The sequence below is a fragment of the Grampus griseus genome, assembly GCF_964374135.1.
Source record: "Grampus griseus genome assembly, chromosome: 7".
Taxonomy (NCBI): Eukaryota; Metazoa; Chordata; class Mammalia; order Artiodactyla; family Delphinidae; genus Grampus; species Grampus griseus.
The window spans coordinates 55,589,284-55,612,659 of NC_139001.1; the positions used below are offsets into that span (position 1 = coordinate 55,589,284).

General features: G+C 39.5%; 1 protein-coding gene across 2 annotated transcripts in view; it reads left to right on the forward strand.

Moving 5' to 3' along the window:
- NFE2L2 (NFE2 like bZIP transcription factor 2) overlaps positions 1-23,376 on the forward strand; it is a 183,834-nt gene that overhangs the window by 98,056 nt on the left and 62,402 nt on the right. The window contains exons 1-2 of one of the 2 annotated variants that reach the window (XM_082658477.1): positions 9,636-9,743; positions 22,984-23,039. Coding sequence is in view for 1 of the 2 variants with exons in the window: in XM_082658473.1 (XP_082514599.1) it covers positions 9,657-9,743 (87 nt within the window). In the remaining variant the exon portion in view is untranslated. Of the gene's footprint in view, positions 1-9,619; positions 9,744-22,983; positions 23,040-23,376 lie in introns of those variants that run through there. The other variant, XM_082658473.1, reaches the window with a different exon arrangement.

Here is a 23,376-nt window from a genome sequence, read left to right on the forward strand (position 1 = left end):
TTGATCTAACTGACAAAATAACTGTCCATCCCAAGTTCATGTCATTACTTTTAAAAAAATAATAACCATTTTTACTGCTAATAGTTTCAAAGACTTGTGTAGATGTTTTTTACTTTGTTATATTGGTTAAGATTTTTAAAGTTAGCTCTTAAGGTAATAGCTTATCTTAAGATGGCTTTGTTTAAGAGATGAGGTAAATTCCATCCTGGAAGCAAGAATGACCTAGAACAGATGCTTTTTTCCAATTCCACTCCAATGGATCCCTTAGGCTGAATTCCACCTCAAAAAAAAAGCACGGATATGTATGGACTCAGTAAGGGTGGAGGAAGGAAAGCTGATAGTGACTCACTCCAGTTTATAGGAGGAGAGGATTATGTTTCCACCTCCATAAGCCTGATGGTAGGAACTCCCACGTAGAAAGATGAGGCAGATCTTGACATGAAAGCAGTTTGAAGTAGTGGCCCACCCTACAAAACAAGCTAAATTCATTGTTAACTTCTAGACTACACAGTTAAAATGGAAGAACAGCAGGTGCCCCCATACACTCAAAAGCCTGAAAAAATGTATGTATCTTCTGGTGAGGAATTTCAATTTTAGAACTCTATCCTTAGGGAGTAATCAAGCATAAATGCAAAGACTGAGCTACTGGGTAGATCATCCAAGCTCTGTTCATCATACAGAAATAGTAAAAGCAACCTAAGCAGCCAACAATAAAAGTTTAGTTAAATAAATACATCCATATAATGTGTACTATTTATATTTAAAGTATTGTAATAGATAAATATTTATTCATATGATAAGATTTTAAAATTTATTAAGGACAAACACAGGTGGCCAATCAACCAATTGATTCCAATTTTGTGAAATAAATAAATGTGTGAATGTAAGTGTGGTTTTAAAAGCCCTTAAAGGGCTCCTAACTCAAAATGGTAGAATGAGCCCATGCATTTAATCTCCTCTTGCTCTCCAAATCCCACTAAAATGATTTTAGGTCAGACCCACTCACAAACGACACAGTTTATAAAAGTGCAAAAAGGAACACCCCCTGATTTCACCCCCAACCCAACTCTGGGTCTTGCCTACATCTCTTCAAGTGGAAAGAAAGCTAAGGAATGAGACACGAGAATAGAAAGAGAAGATTTTTACTTTTTATTTTATACTTTCTGTACTAGTTGAATTTTTTAATTAGTATGTACGTATATTTGTAACTTTAAAAGTTATTGAAGGGTAGATACAAATGTATTAATACAGCAGCACCACACCATTTTGCATTCAGCTTCATGAGGATTCACCTAAATTTGGTAAAGGTAGAAGGCAAAAGAGAAAGAATAAAGGAAAGAGGGAAAGGGAAGAAAGAGAGGAGGAGGAGGAGAACAAGAGAGAATGTTTTAAATGGTGTGATGACTTCTGCCTGACTTGCCTTTCAGTTAGCTTGAACTTAACCCGAAGTTAATCCGAAAAAGGTGATGTAAATTTGATCCATTTCTGGTCCCGTGCACTGTTCATATTTGTAGTATCTGGTCATGATGAACGTGATTCTAGTATTAACAGATTCTTTTATTTTTATTTGTTTATTTAGACTTAAATAACATGGCTTATTAACACAACTACTTCATAAGGGCTCAACTGAGGAAGCAACATTCTCTGACACTGAGCGATGTAAGGTATTTTCAAGGGTAATTCTCATTCCCCCCTTGATTTAGAAGTTAATTCCCAAAACTATGGAAAGCCAGTGCAGAAATTAGTAATCAGTGGTGGTATTAAGATGTTTTTTATTCTCTTCCCCTCTCTCCTTAGTCATGTTTTCTATTTGAAGTACGAGGAAGTGTTCCTTTTGTAATAAGACAACTATATTTTAAAAAAATGTTTTTAACAGAATGTGTAGCTCTCATTCCACCTTCACCTGGCTGGTGCACCCAGTAACTCCTAGTCTTTCACAGAGGCAAGCAGATTTCATGACTCTATTCTTAGAAGCATCTCATTCCCTCCTGCTGCCCCACATGGAGCACTTTTTAGTGATAAGATACCATAGCGTCATAATTTTTTACCTTACAAAACGCTCAGTCCCAGTCTGTGTCAGATGCTGTTCATAACTAGCCCTTCAACTTTTTTTCTTTTTCTTTGTGTAAAGTGCTTCATTAAATTTTAAGAAACTCAAATTTACATTCATCAGTAAAAAAAAAAAATTTTTTTAGAATTTGAAATACACTTAGAAAATGCCATTTGCAGAAGAAACATTAAATAGTCTACCCCTTTATTACATAAGTTGAAAAGCCATCCAAGAAACTTCAGATAGCGTAAAAAGGAACTCACGTAGTGATGATTAATCTGTGTTTCTGCCTGCAAAATTGAGCAATCAGGGTTAGGCTGTCCCCGAAGAACAATTTTGAAATCCTGAAAGGATAATCAAGCATTTATCTCAGAGGCCTATGGAATAACCAAATCCTTTGGATACTTAAAAGGTAGAGAATAAGAAGCAGCTGAGGGCTGCCTGCTCTTGAGGCAGGGCTAGCACTGTGGAAATGTGTCCAAAACTGGTAGCCTGACCAAGTTGCAGTTAATGGTTCTGATCTGTAGAAAGTGAGACTTCAAGACCACGGGTTCTCTGTGGAGGATAGGTACTTGAATAGATACCTAATTACAGGTTAGGAATACAGTTTTAATAACTTATTATATGATGCAGAATAATTTATTTAATCTCCTGGACTCCTTTATTTTTATAGATTTAAAATGGGAATCATACTATTTGTTTAATCCACAAATTAAATGAGAGGCGCCTTTTGGGTATACAGTGCTGGCTCCTAACGTATAAGAATAAATTTTCAGGGCTTCCCTGGTGGCGCAGTGGTTGAGAATCTGCCTGCCAATGCAGGGGACACGGGTTCGAGCCCTGGTCCGGGAAGGTCCCACATGCCGTGGAGCAACTAGGCCCGTGAGCCACAACTACTGAGCCTGCGCGTCTGGAGCCTGTGCTCCGCAACAAGAGAGGCCACGACAGTGAGAGGCCTGCACACTGCGATGAAGAGTGGCCCCCTCTTGCCACAACTAGAGAAAGCCCTCGCACAGAAACGAAGACCCAACACAGACAAAAATAAATAAATAAATAAATAAATAAAATTTTAAAAAGAATAAATTTTCAAACACTTATTAAGAAAAAAAGATAAAACACACCCTATCTACAGCAGAATTTTTGGGAAGTGTGGGAAGTGGCAGACAAGCAGTTCCTGATGAGGCCAATGGGAAGCCTGGAGACATCTTTATGTTCCCCTTTAGCATTTTGCAGCTTGTTTACTTGTTAAATACCTTGGCAACAAGAATTGCATTTTTCTCTAGAAACAATAAATGCTGGAGAGGGTGTGGAGAAAAGGGAACACTCTTGCACTGCTGGTGGGAACGTGAATTGGTACAGCCACTATGGAGAACAGTATGGAGGTTCCTTAAAAAACTACAAATAGAACTACCATATGACCCAGCAATCCCACTACTGGGCATATATCCTGAAAAAACCATAATTCAAAAAGAGTCATGTACCAAAATGTTCATTGCAGCTCTATTTACAATAGCCCGGAGATGGAAACAACCTAAGTGTCCATCATCGGATGAATGGATAAAGAAGATGTGGCACATATATACAATGGAATATTACTCAGCCATAAAAAGAAACGAAATTGAGCTATTTGTAATGAGGTGGATGGACCTAGAGTCTGTCATACAGAGTGAAGTAAGTCAGAAAGAGAAAGACAAATACCGTATGCTAACACATATATATGGAATGTAAGAAAAAAAAATGTCATGAAGAATCTAGGGGTAAGACAGGCATAAAGACACAGACCTACTAGAGAATGGACTTGAGGATATGGGGAGGGGGAAGGGTAAGCTGTGACAAAGCGAGAGAGTGGCATGGACATATATACACTACCAAACGTAAAATAGATAGCTAGTGAGAAGCAGCCGCATAGCACAGGGAGATCAGCTCGGTGGTTTGTGACCACCTAGAGGGGTGGGATAGGGAGGGTGGGAGGGAGGGAGACGCAAGAGGGAAGAGATATGGGAACATATGTATATGTATAACTGATTCACTTTGTTATAAAGCAGAAACTAACACACCATTGTAAAGCAATTATACTCCAATAAAGATGTTAAAAAAATTGCATTTTTCTTGCATGGAATCCATGTCTAAGAAAACACACACCTGGAAGCTGTCAACAACAATATGCTTGCCAAGTTAGATGAGCCCACTGACGGGGTTGGCATGGATCAGCCTTAATCCTTTCTCAGGGCACTGAAGCAAGAGGCACTGGAGAGTATCTGTCAGGAGTTTTCAGGTGAATCCCATTCCGCCTCCGTGCACCAGAGGCCTGCACCATAGCCTCCTCCTCTGTCATCTGACCAGCAGGATTGCTGCTGTGCTTTACGGATGGTGAAGACATATTTTCGGCTCTTCCTTCTTTTTAATTCCTCCTTCTTTCCTTACTTCTGAGATGGGGACTGAATGGAGAGTACCAAATTGACCTGGAGAGCATGAACTAGATGTGCTTAGATTATGGAGCCTGGCCTCAGTGGGGAAGAAATGTACCCTAACCTACCACTCCAACCATGATATCCAATTTTAAGATTTAAGCATCTAAAACAAGAACAGTTATGAAAATACCAACCTTTTTGTGAGAGCAAGATCAAACAACGTAATGAATATAAAAGCACTTTGTCAGCTGTAAACTATTAAAAAAAAAATAAATCACATTAACAATTATTGTAGCAATTCTTTTCAAAGGGAAACAGCCAAGACCTCGAGTGAATGGAAGTCACTGCATCTTCCCACCTGGCCCAACACTCACTGCCTTCTGTAAGACCCAAATCTCCCTCTCCCTCTTCCTCACCCCAGATTTCCTTACACCCTTCAGCACCAGTGGAAACTTCTCAACTAGCTGTTGATCTCAATATCGGATTATAGAAATTCACAGTAAGGCATAAATGAGGATTAATTCTTCTGGAATACATTTACATGTTAAAAGAATTTGTTAATCAAAAGAATTTTATCTAGATGGAATGACCTGTAGAGAAAAAAGGGAAACTGATTTTTTTTGTAGTTTAGGTTTATTTTTTCAACTTTTAAAGTAATACATGTGATAGTTGGCAGAAATGTATTCATATTTTCACCAAAAAATATGTACACAAATATTCATGGCAACACTATTTGTAATAGCCCCAAACCAGAAACAATCTGAATGCCCATAGATAAATTTTAATCTGTTCACATAATGGAGCACTACACAGCAGAGAGAATGAAGGAACTAAAACTTTATGCAACAACATGGATGAATCTCATGAACATAGTGGTGAGTAAAGGAAGCCAGGCACAAATGAGTATACACCATGTGATTCCATTTATATAAAGTTAAACATGGAATTCCCTGGCAGTCCAGTGGTTAGGACTCTGCATTCTCACTGCCGGATATAAAGTTAAACGGGGAATTCCCTGGTGGTCCAGTGGTTAGGATTCTGCATTCTCACTGCCGGGGCCCCAGGTTCGATTCCTGTTTGGGGAAATGAATCTCTGATGTTAGAAGTCAGGTCTGTTTTGGTGGGGAAGTAGTGATGACTAGGAGGGAGGCACAAGGGCAACTTCTGGAGTGGTAATAATGTTCTGTTCCTTGATCTGAAAACTGGTTACATACGTGTATTAATTTTGTGAAAATTTGTTGAGCTATAAACTTATGTATGCATGCATACATACTTCGTTAAAACATGCATGTTTTAATTTGATATGCATGTATAATGTACTTAAATTAAAAGTTGGCAACACAGGGACTTCCCTGGTGGTCCAGTGGTTAAGAATCCGCCTTCCAATGCAGGTGACAGGGGTTCAATCTCTGGTCAGGGAACTAAGTTCCCACATGCCGCGGGGTAACTAAGCCTGCTTGCTGCAACTACAGAGCCCATGTGCTTTGTAGCCCGCCCGCCACAACTAGAGAGAAGTCTACATGCCGCAACGAAGACCGACACAGCCAAAAATAATTAATAAATAAATAAATATTTTTTAAAAATTGGCAACACGTGTTTATTGTAGAAAATCTAGGAAATATATAGTGTTAAGGATAGCTTTTGAAAAGCTAGGTAAAAGCTAAAATCATGACTCATGTAAATATCAAATTAACACATATTAAAGATTTTATTTAACTCAATTACTGAGGAAACCAGTAAGATGTTATAGGCAGTTCAAATGATTTGATATACAGAGATTTATATTATCTACCAGGCAAAATTCATTTGCATTACATTAATAGAAATCGTTTACATAGCTATGGACAGAAAACATTTGCACTACTATCAATTTTCTAAATGTTAACCCTCTTTCTCTACTGAGTTGTAAAGTAGTCTAGTCAAAGACAATGAAAGCAGAAATAACCAGAATGGATGAGCTAAATTTCATCCACTAAATTTCAAGGACTTTCTTAACACTAGAGTAAAATCAAAACAACCTGTAATCCTTGCATTCAGGGATAACCTACATGTGCCATATTTTTTAATATCGTGCGAGAACTTAAATCTGTAGCAAAACTTAACTGCTTCCATATTGACTATAGATTTTTCCCTTTGTTCCAGAAAGCATTTGTTCACATTCCTGATTATATCCTTAGCATACTTTCTTAGAAGGAGAAATACTAGATCAAAAGGTTCGACCATTTTAAGACTCTTGATATATATTACCAAATATTATAGGAATACTTTGAAGCACATAGCTGGGCTGGAGGAAGAGAGAAAGAAAAAACTTTTCTAGGTCAAATGCCTGTAAGACTTCATGAGTAAAATGTATGTTTACAGCCTTGCAACTTCCCACTATTTCCTTTGCTTTTGGACTTCACCAGGATTGAGCAAAAACTCAGTCATCGACTGAGGAAAAAGCGTGGGTTGACACAGCAAACCACAAAAAATCTCCAGTTCAAACACAAATCCAAGATTACAAGAGATCTCCCTACACTGATGGCTTCATCTGTATTAGGTTATAAATCCCTTGAGGGATTTTCCAGAACTCAAACCCCACTTCCTCCATATGACTTCCTGTGTTCACATGTATTTTCTGATCTATTTTGCCAGTCAGGATTTAAAATATTCTCTAAACTACGTGTATTTAACCATGAGACCTAAATTATTCAATTATTCAATAGTGTTTATCAATTGTCTTCTAAGTGATGTGCTAGTCCTGGGGTAAGTGGTAAGCAAAACAGACTTATTTCTTCCCTGTGAGTCTCAAAAGTACGTTTAGCATATAATAAATAAAATATAACCATATACATGGAATGAACATCATGCATTTTAATGTCAGGTTATTTTTTATTTTTATTTTATTTTATTTTTTTTTTTTTGCGGTACGCGGGCCTCTCCCGTTGCGGAGCACAGGCTCCGGACGCGCAGGCTCAGCGGCCATGGCTCACGGGCCCAACCGCTCCGCGGCATGTGGGATCTTCCCGGACCGGGGCACGAACCCGTGTCCCCTGCATCGGCAGGCGGACTCTCAACCACTGCGCCACCAGGGAAGCCCCAGGTTATTTACTGTTTTTTTTTATTTGCTGACTATTCTCAGGAGATAGGTCTTTTCTTTCCAACTAGATAAGATGCTCCTTGAAGTCAGGTGCTATGTCTTCACTTCTCTAGAATCTTCCTAAGTATTGTGCACTTAATAGGCACCCAGTAGAGAGCAACCAAATGAAAACATTAGTGATTCATGTCTGTATGGACCAAGCAATTTATTCCTTCCAGCTCCTCAATTATTCTTATAATCTCTATGGGAGTAAGTAACAAATGATCGGGAAACAAAAAGTAACTTATTATGTTAGTGATCGTTTTATATTTTATCTTCACCAATAGGTGGCATCATCCATTTTGAAATTATATTTTATAATGTTATAGCCCAAAATTTTTAAGTATGGAGTTCATTCAATAAATGTTTATTGGGCATCTTCTATGTGGAAGCTGCCCAGCTGGCCACCACTAACAGAGTGAAAAATAAAACTACTACAGATATGCTTTAACCTACTTCCTTTTCTAGTATACCCTAAAGGACATTCCACTTTCAGATTTCATCCTTGTTCTATAAAATAACACCTAAACCTGGATAACTCAAAAACTACTCAAAAACGACAGTTTTACGTGTGTGTGTGTGTGTGAGTGTGTGTGTGTGTTTTCAACTCAACCTAGTATCATATTTTTAAAAGATGAGAGGGATGCTAAGTTAAATAAAACGTAAACTAGAAAAATATGGATTGAGTAGGGTGGGGTCAATCTGCAGAATTTAATCCAAGTTGGCTTTTAATTAACACTATTTACCATTTCTCAGTGAAAGGAACTTTCTTTCCTTTTGGAAGATAAGAAAAGTGCGATCCAGGCATAGCAGAACTACTTCTACAGCTTCCAAGGCTGCACAGTCCCATCTGGAGATAATAAAAGGTCCCATTCCTCTGTGTTTATTTCAAAAGGTTCATTCTCTGGAATGACCTGAGGTTGCAAACTGTAGAGCATTTGCCAGCTAAAAAGGTCTGCTGCCTGAATATTACTCAGGAAGTGTCTAGTCCTTAGGAGAGCTCCTCCAAGCTCTCCTTAGAGTAGAAAGAAGCCCCTTCTGCTCTTCCCAATAATATTACCTTCTCCACAGGCTGGGGGAAGAGAAGGAGAAAAAACAGAGAAAGGGGGAGGTGGAGCGGTGGGGAAATGAAACTGCAGTATTTGCATTAAACACCATGTAACAGCCACTAATTTATCCACCTACTGATGAGAGAAAAGGGACATTTGACCAAATATGTGCTTCTTTTTACTGAGCAACTTTAAAGGGCAATGAGTGGCATTAGGTACTTTGGGAGATGCAAAGATGGAGCATACAAGGATTTTTGCCATCCAGGAGCTCCCAATCTAGTAACCACAGTAGTGTCTTGTGTAGTAGTGGTTAGAAGTATGGGCTCTAGGCTCTATTCATTTGAACCCGGACTCCACCACTTACACATTCCTGGATAAGTTATTTAACCTTTTCATGCTTCAGTTTCCTAACTTGCAAAATGGGGATAGAGTCATTAGGAAGATAAAATGAAATAATGCATTACATTTTTAATAAAGAATGTTTATTATTATTAATACCAATAACTTTAATACACAAAGTAAATGTTCAGTGTCATAAAAGAGATATATAAAGACCTATGAAAACTCAGGAGCTAGAGCAGGAACTTCTTAGGATGGCAGGGCAGAGCAAAGCATTCATTGTTAGTGTTTAAAAAAAAGAGACAACAGACCCCAAATGGAGTCACTTGTGTTAAGCCATGTGACCAATCAAGACTTAATACCTAACTTAATTGAGGTTTCAACCTCCCCCAGGAATATAATCTTAACTGGTCAGTCTGGAATTTCCTGGTCAGCACTAATGAGGTAATCCACTTGTTAGACCCCTTCCATCCTCCAGAGAAAGATGAGGTAATCTGCTCTTTCCTTGTCCTGCCCCCTTCTGCTTATAAAAGCCTTCCATTTGGTACATCTCCTTTCTGTCCGCTACATGGGATGCTACCCAATTCATGAATCACTGAACAAAGCCAATAAAATCTATAAAATTTACTCAGTTGAATATTTTTTTTAACAGATTTGGTGGCAGCAGTGGGATCTGAAGTGAACTTCTGATGGCTTCAAGACAACAAGAAACACAGGCATGGTATTCCACAAACCCACTGAGTTCTCTGTCTTCCTGCCATTTCCGAAGGCCATGGGTAAGTTCCTCTTGGTTCTGAGTTTCACTCTCTTTGGATTGAGCTCCTGATTTAATTGGCTTTCCAGCCCAGGGCAGGTCAGTTTAAGCTAGCAGACAGTTCCACCCAGAACTAACCCCTAGCCCTTGGTTCAGTTTTCAGTTCCCCATTTGATTGGAAATCTTAGCCCTTTGTTCTGTGACCAGATTCCACACTGGTAACTGTTGGCAATTTAGTCTGCAGTTTCCCATTTGTTTGGAATCAGCTTGCAGTCCCCATTCTTTGGGGTCTCTTGTTTCAATTCTCTCCCCAACCCCCGTTCCACATTGGGAATGGCTGGCAGTGTGCACAGTGCCTTCTGTTGGCCAGTCTGCAGTAACATTTCTTTGGTTACTGCGTGGTATATTAAGGTTCACATGTTTGTTTTGTTTTGTATGAAAGGCTATTATTGACAAGGATCTTGGAAGCCTAAAAGCCACAAAAATTGGTGGGCATGGATTGAACACTTAAAAGCTATTAGAGTACTTGCCACCAAACTCTAACACTCCTGTGTTAGGATAAGTTGGCCATAGAATGGGTAGGTGGACACTAGGTCACCAGCCAACCTCAAGAAAATTTGCAGGCAATGAAGTACACTGTAAAACACCACACAATTCCCAACCAAGCAGCACATTCCCTTTTTAGTATTAGTTTGGCTCCAAAAGCTTAGCTAAATAAATACATAAATAAATAATTAAAAAATAATAAAATTTAAAATTAATTAATAACTCTTAAATTCTAAAATTCTAAAGAGTTAAGCACACCACCTTCCAGCACACCTGCTTATTTTATGTCTAAGTAAATTGACCTGGAAGCTGTAGATTTTTACAAAAATGGCAAAATCTTACTAAAAACAAGCTAGGATTACAGTGGCCATTATGGGGAATGTTCCAGTTAGACAAGATCTAATGAAGTGAACTTGAAAGCAAGCATTCCCAAATTAAACAGAATGAGATACATATCTTAATGGGTATGCAGAAGGCTCCAAAAGCCTTCATGATTCCAAAATAACTTCATTGAAAGATTCATTGCAAAGGCTAATAAAAAATTCAAGACACAAGAGGTACCTAAGATAAAAGACTGTAAGACTGGCATGGCTCCTACTGTTCCTCTCTATCCTCATTTACCTGAGTATTCACGTTCTACTAATTCTCTGTCTGAACTGCTTTTCCATTCTGAAGAGGCTATTAAGCAGTTTAAAATAAAACCACCCAAGGTTGCAGGCAATTCTCCTCAGGTATCTTTCACTCCTTGGTCAAAGACTGAACTAAGGGCCACACTTAAAGAATTTGCTAAACCCAGAGAGGATTAAAAAACAAGCACTTCAAAAGTTTTTTGAAGAATTTAGAGTCATTATCGGGCCTATGACCCTGGTCTGTCAGATCTTTATCAGCTCGTGCACATGCTGGTAGAATCTGGTGAAGCACAAAAATGAAGGAAGCAAAATGCAAAACGCTGAGGATGATAATTTGAGATCCTCAATCTTCAGCATGGTCCCCTATGGACCATAAAATGCTCTCAAATTAGAAACTGATCTTTTAAGAGTCGTTCCTAGAGTCTTCCTTGGTCTGTTATTCAGACATGCAAACAAAAGAAAGATGAATCTGTGACAGACTTTAAAGCTCATCTGGAAGTGCTCTTCCTACAGCTTTCTGGGTTTCATACAATAGGTGAGGTCACCCAACCTGCTCTAGCTACCCTGTTTGTAGATGGATTATGTCCTGAGGTTAGTGGATTAATAGAAAGACAAAAAAATGGGATGGGAGGCTGGCTACCTGTTTGACTGAACTTGTGACCATAGCTGAACACTTTGAAAGGACTTTGGAACAAGATTGTAAACAAAAATCCACCAAAGCTATTGACTTTAAAGTTATAACGGCTCCAAGGCCAGCTTGGATGCTTGGGTCCACTACATCACAGTCTCCTAGGAGGGGGTCTATCGTTAAATGCTGACTCAGGGGTTGATGTCTCAGTTGTATAGTCACTTGGAACTCTGGAAAAGATAATGTCCTCAAACAGCCTATGAATAATTTTCAACAGACTTGTAGGTATGAGCGCCCTCATATCGACCCTCAAAGGAGGGCCCCTGTATGGGCCCCTCCCAGAGTTGATGAGACTCTGAGGGATTTTCTGGTAAACTGTTACGTTATTCCCTTAAATAGCCAAGGGAAACTAGAATGAAAATCAGTGGAAAACCTTGCCAAATTCTGGTAAATACTGGAGCTACACTCTCTACTTTAAACCCCACTCAGAGCCTGCAGATGTGGTCCTGGAAAAACTGGCAGAAGCCAAGCCTGCTAAGGGTGAGAATACTTACCAGAGCGCGCTCTCCCAGATCTTTGTCTACAGCACCCAATAGAGAGAGAAAAATAAAATATCTTTTGCACCTTCTTTGGGGACAACAAAGGAGTTGTTTAGCACTTCCAGAAATATCTACTCTTTGTCCTGGCTGAAAATGGACAAGATATTTAGAAGGATTTTTAAGCAGCTTTGTGGTCAGAAATTGGCCAGTCTAAAAGCTGATATTCAGACCCTGATAGGAATTTTTTTAGGCCTCCTCCACTAAGCTAAAATAAAACTACGTACACAAAGAAAAAGAAAAACCTTCTAAAGATGGGTGGAACAACCTATGATGTCATTTAACTTGCAACCCAATTCCTTGAAGAATTAAAAACAACTGTTCTTTTCTTATGAACCTTTACAAAACCAGAAATGCTCCAAGAACGCTTATCTAAGTCATCTCTTTAAAATATAAACTTCAGGGAGGTAATTCTCATTAGAACAAAAAAAGTGGAAGGGGAGGTCATTTTAAACTTAAGCAAATGAAAAATCTCTTATATTCTTCTCCACAAATATTAGTAAAAAGCTCTAGCCATCTGAGCAGGTAACCTTAACTTATTTCATCTACCAGAAAACATTGATCCAACTTCTTTTATAACTAGTAAGTTTTGTATTATTATACCTGATCCATGGCAGTAATTTTAAAACAGAAGCTATAATATCTCTGTTTTCATCTGTCTATATGTTTGCGTGTGTGTGTGTGTGTGTGTGTGTAATAGATGTGTAGTATTTTCTACCTTTGGATGGTAGTACCAAAATTAATTTGTAAAAGAACTCTACTTGTTTTTTCAAGTTCACATGATTTGAAATAATTTTTGGTAAATAAAAGCTAGTTTAAGGTTGTTGGATTAATTAAAAGAGGTATGTCTTCAGAATTATCAGCATTAAAATAATGGAGGCATACTTATTCTACTTAGGTTTCTTGGTCAAACAAGTTCATGTAATCTTTGTTACACAATTTGTCAGCAAGAAAAATAGCTTGGGATGACAGCTGACTTTGTCTAATGTCTCATGAAATTTCTGCAGGTAGTCTAAACATAATTATCCCAAGTAAGTGAATTTAATAGATATAAACAGGATAGAAGTTTTTAGGTGAACTTTTAAAATAGTTTCCCCAAATCTTTTTGGTAAACTGAAACCTTAAAGTTTTGCTAAGTTAAATTAAATGATGGATAGTTATTATATATCTAGATCATTTCCAAGTGAGATAAAATGCTAAAACATTAGTTGCTGAGCACAGGCTTTTCTACATTTGCTTCCTTTCCCAGAGGACTAAAGATACTTGGATTTATTAGTAAACATGTTTCATGCCACACTGAAAACTTTACTATGAGAAAGCATATGTTTCTAGAAATTATAAAAAGTATTTATAAATTTGTCATTAGAATGCTAATATAACAGACAGTTCACAATTGTTTACACATATATATACATATATTTATATATGTTTACATATATATATAATTAAAGCTACTAGAAATAATAAGGGAAACATCTCCATCTGCAAGGAAAGTAGGATGTATGTTTTCAGTAAAAGAAGGTATAAGGAATAGAGATGCATTTTTGTTGAGGAAAAAGAAAGTAATTTTGTCCTAAAGTGAGACTGGTTATTTCAGAACGAGAAAGAGGAAAAACAAGACAAACTTGTAAAGGTTTGTGGAAAAGGAATCTTGGCGATAGAATTTTACATGTAGTCAAGCTGGCTAAGATTAAAATGAATTTATTTAAGTGAATGAGTTTTAATATCAAAAGTAAGCTGGTACAATATTAAAATTTGGTTTTCTCACTGTTGAAAGGACAGGATTTTTTTGGATTTTGGTCTGCTCTTAATATGACGTTGTAAACAAAGGTTTTTTTTACCTTTTAAGTGATCTGTCTAGAGAGCAAAGATTCTGTGTCTTATCAAAATAATTTCCTGTGTTTGTTGTTTTTATCAGGTCTTTGATTACTTGAATAAACCTAGTCTTCTTGCTATTAAAAGAGCTAAGTTTTGCTCAGAACTATGTAACCTTCTGTATTTGCATTCAAAGTCTTTGTCACTGTGGTTAAATGGCTAAGTATTGTTTCACAGTGACCTATGATCCTATATGACCAATTGTTTTAAAATCTTTTGATATTTGTTTACAGACTTCCCAAAATCAAATTCTAAATAAATTCTTTTTGATTTATAACTAACTTTAGGATTTCCCAGAGGGTCCCTGGAAAATCACAAAAGATTTGTTCTTTCTCCTTATAGAAAGGGAGAGGTTAAACTAATTAGGCTTATTTGATATGTTAAATTACATGAGAAGCGTTGTCAAATAAGAAGTAATATTAAGCCTTCTTTATGTTGTATTTGTATAGGTATATGTTATAAGTGTTCCAGAAATTGAGAGAAATTCTTGGAAATCTGATATGTTCTGGTCTAATGTAACCAGTCACAATTATTATCTTAAAATGTGTATGTCACAGAAATAACCAAATTTCCTTGTCAATTAAGTTGTAAAAAACTCTCATCAGATCTTTTTTTTTCTTTTCTTCTTTTTTCTTTTTTAGATCTTTAACCATGTCCATTTTTTATGTCTTTTATCATTTACAGAGTAATTGTTTTACTCTGATGCTTTTGCAAAAGTGTTCTTGCAAAAGTGCTTCACCTTTAAGGAGATTCATGGAAAGGACTTTGAAGTACAGGTTTCTAGTAACTATAAGATCATAAAACTGAACTGGGTAAGAACTTCCAGAACTAATGGAAAAACTGGATTCAAGCAAAATAAGTGTTAATTACATGGGACTGAACGAACTGAGGAGGATGACTATAATTTTTTATGACTTTTTGTTTGAAACATTGCTGGTTCCTTAATGGTTTTTTTCCCCAGATTTAAGGAAACCTTTTCTCTTAATTTATACATGACATGTAGCAATTTGGTAAAGTATACCTTTGCAAACACAGATGAAACATTTACTTTTTCTCCCTACCTCATCCCTCTATAATTAGAAAATTCTTGAGTATTCTTCCACAGCAATAGAGTTAGCTATTTGCGTAAGTTCAGTATGAATCAGTTCTCCTTGTAACAGGACACAATTGGAAACATGGGCTATATTACCAAGGCTTTGACTGGATGTCATATTTGAGAGAGATATACATGGACTCAGATATGACCAAAGTTTATATGGTCAGTCACTGTAAGTTTAATGCAGACAAATTGGTTTAACTTTATCTTTTTTTTAATGGGGGAAACTGTAGAGAGAAAAATTATGTTTGCACCTTTGTAGCTATTATATTCTAGTTCTGTTAATTGTCTTTAAGGTTTTGCTATATACCTATAAACTGGTCTGGATTCCAAAGTCTTATAGTTTCCTCAAATATCTTGCTACATTTCCAATTTTCTCCCCCTTTTCTGATTTGGAATCACTAAGAACATAGAATGCCCTTGAACTATATCAGATCCTCCTAACTACCTAGATGGCAGCGAAACTTCAGGGATTTGAACCTTAGGTATACATCTCACAGCTGTATTCAAGTCAAATGGACTAGGAAGAGAGGTAGCCGACTTAGAGGTAGACTGCTTCCTCTCAAGGCGCTGGATCAAGACTTCGTGAAACCCTTTCTCCTCCTTCTTCTCTTTACTCTGGCATTGACCTAAAAAGATAACACTATTGTCCACATCTCCCAAGCCATTGCTAAGGAGGGTATCTAGAGTCTGGAAAAACTTTTTATTTCAGGCTAGGAGATTTACTTCCTGAATGCACTGAAAGCCTAACTGACCCCTGGCTTGAATGGGCAAATTCAACAATTTCTGCAAATGAAGCCATTAACAGTGCCACTTCAGTGGAAGCGGTTTGTGCCCCAACAAGATTTATCTTTGTATGTGGTGGTTATCATTCCCCTTTGGCCTATGGATGCCTAAATGGCTAGTGTATAACTGGGAACACACCTCTTAAGTTATCTAACCATGTCCCTAAATAGTCCACAATCAAACTGAGAAACCTCACTGGCCAACACCCCTGAATTTTGCATCATCGGGTTAGAAAGGACCTACCAGGCATTTTTCATGATTCAGAATTCTCTTCCTTTGGCAGGTCCCCACTTCCCTGGTTAGGAGTAAATGGGAATGAGGCTATGATCAGGAACGTCTCCTTAACTCTTGAAAGTATCGTGGAATCTACTGCTAAGAAAATAGCTGCCCAACAACAGTCCTTGGACTTTCTGGCCAAAGTTGGTTCTTGATAATAAGATAGCCCTTGATTATCTTTTAGCTGCACAAGGAGATACCTGTTCTGTAGCTAATACCACCTGCTGCACCTGAATTAACACTTCTGCAGAACTTGAAACTCAGTTACATACGATCACTAATCAAGCCACTGGCTTAAAAGGGTGACTCCTTCGTCTAGTTCTTTCTTTGACTTATTTGATTTTCATTGGTTCGAGTCTTGGGGACCGTGGCTCTGAGGTACACTCCAGACATTGGGAATTATCCTACTAATGATAGTCATGGTAGTCTCCCTGGCATGTTGTATTCTCTCAAAAGCCTTAAATGCATGTTTGCAGCCATTAACCACTAAGCAAATGACCTCCCTAAGACTGGAATGCCAGAAAATGAATGAAGACAATGACCAACTAAAAAATTGTGAGCCTGAAGTCATGACCTGTGAATACCACACAGAGGATCACTAAAAGCTGTGAGAACTACAGAGCAGTAGCCGAGAATAGCACTAACACCTTAAATTTTTCTTGTCATACCTCTCAGTTAAGCTGCCCAAAGGATGGGAATTGTTAAAAAAGAGACAACAGGCCCCAAATGGAGTCACCTGTGCTAAGGCAATGTCAAAAAACCAAGACTTAGTACCTAACCTAATTGCAGTTACAACCTCCCCCAGGAATGTGATCTTAACCAGTCAGTCTGGAATTTCCTGGTCAGCACTAGTGAGGTAATCCACCTGATAGACCCCTTCCATCCGCCAAAGAAATGTGAGGTAGTTTGCTCTTTCCTTGTCCTGCCCACTTCTGCCTATAAAAGTCTTCCATTTTGTACAGCTCCTTGGAGCTCCTTTCTATCTGCTAGATGGGACACTGCCCAACTCATGAATCATTGAATAAAGACAATAAGATCTTTGGAATTTACTCAGTTGAATTTTGTTTTTTAATAATGGCTTTATGAAGGTGGTATTGTAACTGAGCTTTGAAGAATAAGTAGGATTTGGAAATGCAGAGATGGGGGAATGGAGAGTGCCCCAGGAAGATGAACTATGAACAAAGGTGATGGGAAAGGAGGTCAGAAGGTGTGGAGTGTTTGTTTGTAACAGAAATAGTAGTTCAGTTTAGCTGGTATGAAGGACATGTGAAGAGAAAATGATGGTGAAAATTTAGCTGTAACAATAGGTTGGACTTATGTACAGGGCATACACAGGCATACTTGAAGATATTGCATACTTGGTTTCAGAACACCACAGTAAAGCGAATATCGAAATAAAGCAAATCACATGTATATTTGGTTTCCCAGTGCATATAAAAGTTATGTATATGCTATGCTGTAGTCTGTTAAGTGTGCAATAGCATTATTTCTAAAAAAGGGAAAAAACAACAATGTACATACCTTAATTAAAAAATAATGCTGTTGGAAAAATGGCTCTGATAGACTTCCTTGATGCAGGATTGCCACAAACCTTCAATTTGTAAAAAAAAAAAAAGGCAATATCTGCAAAGCGTGATAAAGCAAAGAGCAATAAAACAAGGTATAACTGTATCAGGCAATGGAGTTCAGCCTTTATAATTTGGGCAATAGGGAGCCATTGAAGGTTTTTGAGCAGGAAAGTGGTGTGCTCACGACCATGCTTTCTGAACTCAGCAACCAGGTGTGACATGTATTAGAAGAGAGATGAATGTGATTGTAACAGCTGCCGTTTCCTGAGTGCTAATGTATTAGTCCACTTGTATGGTGAGAGTAACAAGGTAAAGGTGGTGGTGAGAACTGAGAAAGAACAGATATGAGATATTGGGGTAGTTAGAGTTTACTGAATTTGATGGGTGTTGCATATGGAAGGCAAGGAGGGGCTCTCTGGCTTGGGTGAGTAGGCAGATAAAAGTAAGGGCCTAGCAAGTTTGGGGGGAGAATCTCAGTGTGTTCATTTGTTGACGCAGGGAATTTAATGTAGTGAGACAATCGGGCAGTGATGTCCAGGAGGCAGCTAGAAATGTAGGCCTTGGGAGAAAAGCTCAGGACTGGAAAGATTTTCAGATGACCTGCAAAGTTATACCAGTAGATGGAGAAACAGAAGACTGGATTAAATTACCAAGGGAGAGTAGAAAGAGTGGCAAAAGATGACCAAGGGTGAGTCCTTGGGGTACACTCATATTGGGGAAAGGGTGACAATGACTCTGCATCATAACCAATTCATCAGATTTCACTATCACCTGATAGCCTGTGGACAGGAGCAGAGAAATTAGATAGTGTGTCCTATCCAGAGTAGGGATCAGCAGTATTGGCTGCCTAGGGAGGGCAGGGGTGATGGAACCAGGGGTGCTGGTCAAAGCCTTGCTAGAATGTCTCCCTATGGATCTCAGGCTTAGAAAGGGCTGTCCAGTCTTGGTTTTATAGGGGTTCCATAACAAAGTACCACAAACTGGGTGGTTTAAAACAAAAGAAATTTATACTTCTCCAGTTCTGGAGGTTAGAAGTCCAAAATCAGGGTGTTTGCAAGGTTGGTTCCTTCTGAGGACTGTGTAGAAGAATCTGTTTCATGCCTCTTGCCAAGCTTCTGGTGATGACTGGCATTCCTAGGTGTTCCCTGGCTTGTAGATACATCTCTCCAGTCTCTGTCTCCATTGTCACATAGCATTCTCCATGTATCTCTGTGCCTTCACAGGGCCTTCTTCTTATAAGGACACCAGTCGTGTTGGATTGATGACCTTATCTTAACTGATTACATCTGCAATGACCCTATTTATGGATAAGGACACATTCTGAGGTACTAAGGGTTAGGACTTCCACATTCCTTTTGGGGAGGATACAATTCAACCAATAAAAGTCCTGATAGCAAGAAAGAAAGTAGTGTAGGTAGGGGGAGGAGGAGAGAAATGGGGGCTGGTCAGTGTGGTAGAGATGCAGGTGGAATTTTTGAACACTAGAGAACAGTGGAAGTGCTTTTCGCCGCAAATGAGTCTGAGTTTGAGGTGACTGTATTGGTTTATACACATTTAATTACACCTCTAGGTTTAGAATATTTTTTTCCATCAGGAATTGACTTGGATATGTGAGTTGGGTGCTTTCCTAAAGCTCCAGCATAGATGGACCCAGCCCTCTGCAGAGACTTGGGGTGATAATCTGTTTGCAAGTGGGAGGCTAAGGGATTTGCCCTAAGCCATGTTTTATGGCAAGCCCATCATATTTATATGGTTTGTTGTTATTTGGGGTGACCTGGGGTTAGGGGAGCTGTTGGAAGTAAGAGGGGCCAGACTCCCAACCAACCTTTGGACGTTCACTGATCTCTAGTTTATCCTTTCATCCTGCTGACCTTTCCAGATGTATTGTAACTGTAGTAACCCTAATGTGTTAGTTGAAAATGGAACCAAGACGACATGATTTCCATGCTCTCAGACTCACTTTCTGGCTCATGCTCATCAGCAGAGAGGGCAGTGTGTGAGTTAACTTTTCTAGTATGGTAGTATAACTTATCTAGTATAGTTCAAGCATTTGGGGGCAGCCTTTAGCAGCAGTGGTCTTACATAATGATGACACAGGCTTTTGCTGCCCTTGGAACAGTGAATAAGAAACTGCACACAACATAACACGACCTGTGTTACAACACAGATTTTGCAACTCACACAAACAGCAAGGTACACATTAAGTACAGTAGAATGGTTGCTTGTAGGCCAAAGGAGGAGGGTGGGGGGGACCCAAATAAAGTGAGATGACTGATTGATAAAACAAGAGGGGGGCATTGCAGAGACTGATAAGGAGAGGGTACTACAGACTAAGGAGTGTGACTAATACAACCTCCTGCGTCAGAAGTTTTAAAAAACAAACAAAAAACAGCCAGAATATCTGGGTCAGAACTGCAAATCCACTGTTCACTAGCTTTTTAGAAGTTAGCTAATCTTTCTACAGCTCATCATCTGTATAATGAGATAGTATTAGTACCTACCTCATGAGATTGTTGTGACAATGAAATGAATCTGAACGTATAAAGTGCTTAGAAGAGCACCTGGCACCTAGTGAACACTCAACCGGAGGGTTGAGTGAATTAAGTAAAATAATCCATATAAAATGCTTAGCACAGCACCTGGCCCATAGTGTTCAATCCACGTTAGTTAACTGCTGTTGTCATAGGCATCATCGTTATCACCACCATCATTTCTTTACATGGCCAACACCATGCCTTAAATGAGAGAGAGAGAGAGAGAGCTGGAGACTGTTTTGCACCATTGAAAGACAATGCTTTCTACTATGCTAATTGCTAATTCCACCTTCATCATTCCTTTTGTGTAATCTTGGGCAAGTCGCTTCACTTCTTGCAGTATTGGTTTCCCCAAGTAAGCCTCCTACACCTGTCGTCAGCATTAAATCTCACTCTTGGCACATCACTCCCTTAGAAGCTGTAGTGCTGGAACCCCGCACTTAGTTGTATTAGTTGCTGTGACAGGACCCAAAGCAAAGGCAGGGGCCTGATCCTCAGGGAAGTCACAATGGTCCTTGTGAAATTGCCTGACCCCTTAGGCATGTCACGCCCTCTAACACAAGCCCTATCAGTGTAGCCTACTTGAACCCCAGATATGGGGTCATTGGGAACTATTGGTGCCTCATGGAAGCAGAGGCCCACCCAAGATGGGATAATCTGGGTTACCCACCGTTGTCTCATGGATTCTACTCATCTTGTTCTGACCTTTTCTGTTTGGAGTCGGAGTTACCAAGGACTTGCTTTGTCAGTTGTTGTACTGTTTCACAGCTCTTCTCTCATTTAGTCCTCATAACAGCCCTGTGAGGAAAGAACTGTTACTCTCATCACTTTGTGAATGAGGAAACTGAGGCACAGGGATGCAGAGTCATTTGCCCCAGGTTATACAACTAGTAAGTGGCTGAACCAGTGGCTGAACGCTTGCAGCCTGGCAGCAGAACCTTTGCTACTATACCACCCCTTGGAAGTTCCCAGGGAGTTTGGCAGTTTGGATCCAAAAGGAAATTGGACGTAATCTTGATGCGACAATTTCACCTTAATGAATTTACCTGATAGGTCTGTTTGACTGGCTGTTTGAATGCTTATAATGGCAAAAACAAACAAACAGGAAAACAGCTAAACATCCATTTATAGAAGACTGTTTAAGTAATTTACGCTACATAGTTGCAGTGGGATGATGCAGACTCATGAAAAAGAATAATGTAGATTTATATGCATTAATATGAAACTATCCCCAAGATGTAGTCCTAAGTGAAAAAAAAAAAGCTTGCACAAGTATGTACATTAAAAAAAGATTGCAGAGACTTCCCTGGTGGTCCAGTGGTTAAGAATCTGCCTTCCAATGCAGGGGATGTGGGTTCAATCCCTGGTCGGAACTAAGATCCCACATGCTGTGGGGCAACTAAGCCCGTGCACTCTAGAGCCCTGCGCCACAACTAGAGAGCCACCGTGCTGCAACCAAGATCCCACATGGTGCAACGAAGACCCAATGCAGCCAAATAAATATTTTTAAAAATTGCAGGGCTTCCCTGGTGGCGCAGTGGTTGAGAGTCCGCCTGCCGATGCAGGGGACACGGGTTCGTGCCCCGGTCCAGGAGGATCCCACATACCGCGGAGCGGCTGGGTCCGTGAGCCATGGTCGCTGGGCCTGCGTGTCCGGAGCCTGTGCTCCGCAACGGGAGAGGCCACAACAGTGAGAGGCCCGCGTACCACACACACACAAAAAAAAGAATTGCAAAAGGAATGTATATAACACGCTATCATTAATACTTTTTTTAATAATTTTATTTATTTATTTTTATCTGCGTTGGGTCTTCGTTGCGGCACGTGGGCTTTCTCTAGTTGTGGCGAGTGGGGGCTACTCTTCGTTGCAGTGCACGGGCTTCTCATTGCAGTGGCTTCTCTTGTTGCGAAGCATGGGCTCTAGGTGCATGGGCTTCAGTAGTTGTGGCATGTGGGCTTCAGTAGTTGTGGCTCACTGGCTCTAGAGCGTAGGTGCAGTAGTTGTGGCGCACGGACTTAGTTGCTCCGCGGCATGTGGGATCTTTCCAGCCCAGGGCTCGAACCTGTGTACCCTGTATTGGCAGGCAGATTCTTAACCATTGTGCCACCAGGGAGGCCCTCTATCATTAATACTTTTAAAAAAGAGGTGGACACACACACATACTTACTTGTAGTTTTAGCTAAAAAAAAAATGCCCCTAGGGCTTCCCTGGTGGCGCAGTGGTTGAGAGTCCGCCTGCTGATGCGGGGAACACGGGTTCGTGCCCCAGTCTGGGAAGATCCCACATGCCGCGGAGCGGCTGGGTCCGTGAGCCACGGCCGCTGAGCCTGGCGTCCGGAGGCATATGTAAGAAACTGGAACTAGTGCTTATCTCTGTGGGCAGAATTGGAGGATTAGAGATCTTCTGGGGGAGGCAAAATTACTTCTCATCCTTTTGTACGATTATGTATTTTAAATCATAAATATTTATTTCCTTTTCAAAAATTATTTTAAAAGAGAACGGGCAAGAAAAGAAGAAAGACTCGTGGGAGGTATGGAGGTTTCAGCCCCTTCTCCGATGTTCCTGTTCACTCCTGGGTTTCTGGGGAAAAATGGTTTAGCATTGCATGCTAGCATCGTTTGAGTGCTTACTTTGTGGCCACTTTTGCACTAAGGGCTTGGTATGCCTTATCTCACTTAAACCTCACAACTATCTACAAGGCCATTTTATTTCACCTCTTTCTTATAGAGATTGCTCGCAAGCAGACCTGAGTTGGGAGTGCAACCTGAGCGGATTCTCCAGAGGTAATAAACATCTAGAATAGGCCTCCCTGCCACTAGCCCATGCCCATTCCATTCAGTTGTTAAGGATGCTGAAGGTCTCTTAGAACAGTGGTTCTCAAAATGTGGTCTCCAAATGGCAGCATAATTATCATCTGGGAACTTGTTAGAAATGCAAATTCTCAGGCTACACCCCAGGCCTACTGAATCACAAATTCTGTGGGCGTGACCCAGTGGATATGGTTTAACAAGCCCTCCAGCTGATTCTGATATATGTTTCATATTTAGAACCACAGTCCTAGGCCAATGGACTCACCTGGGAAACATTAAAAATACCAATGCCTGAGTTTTACCTCACCCC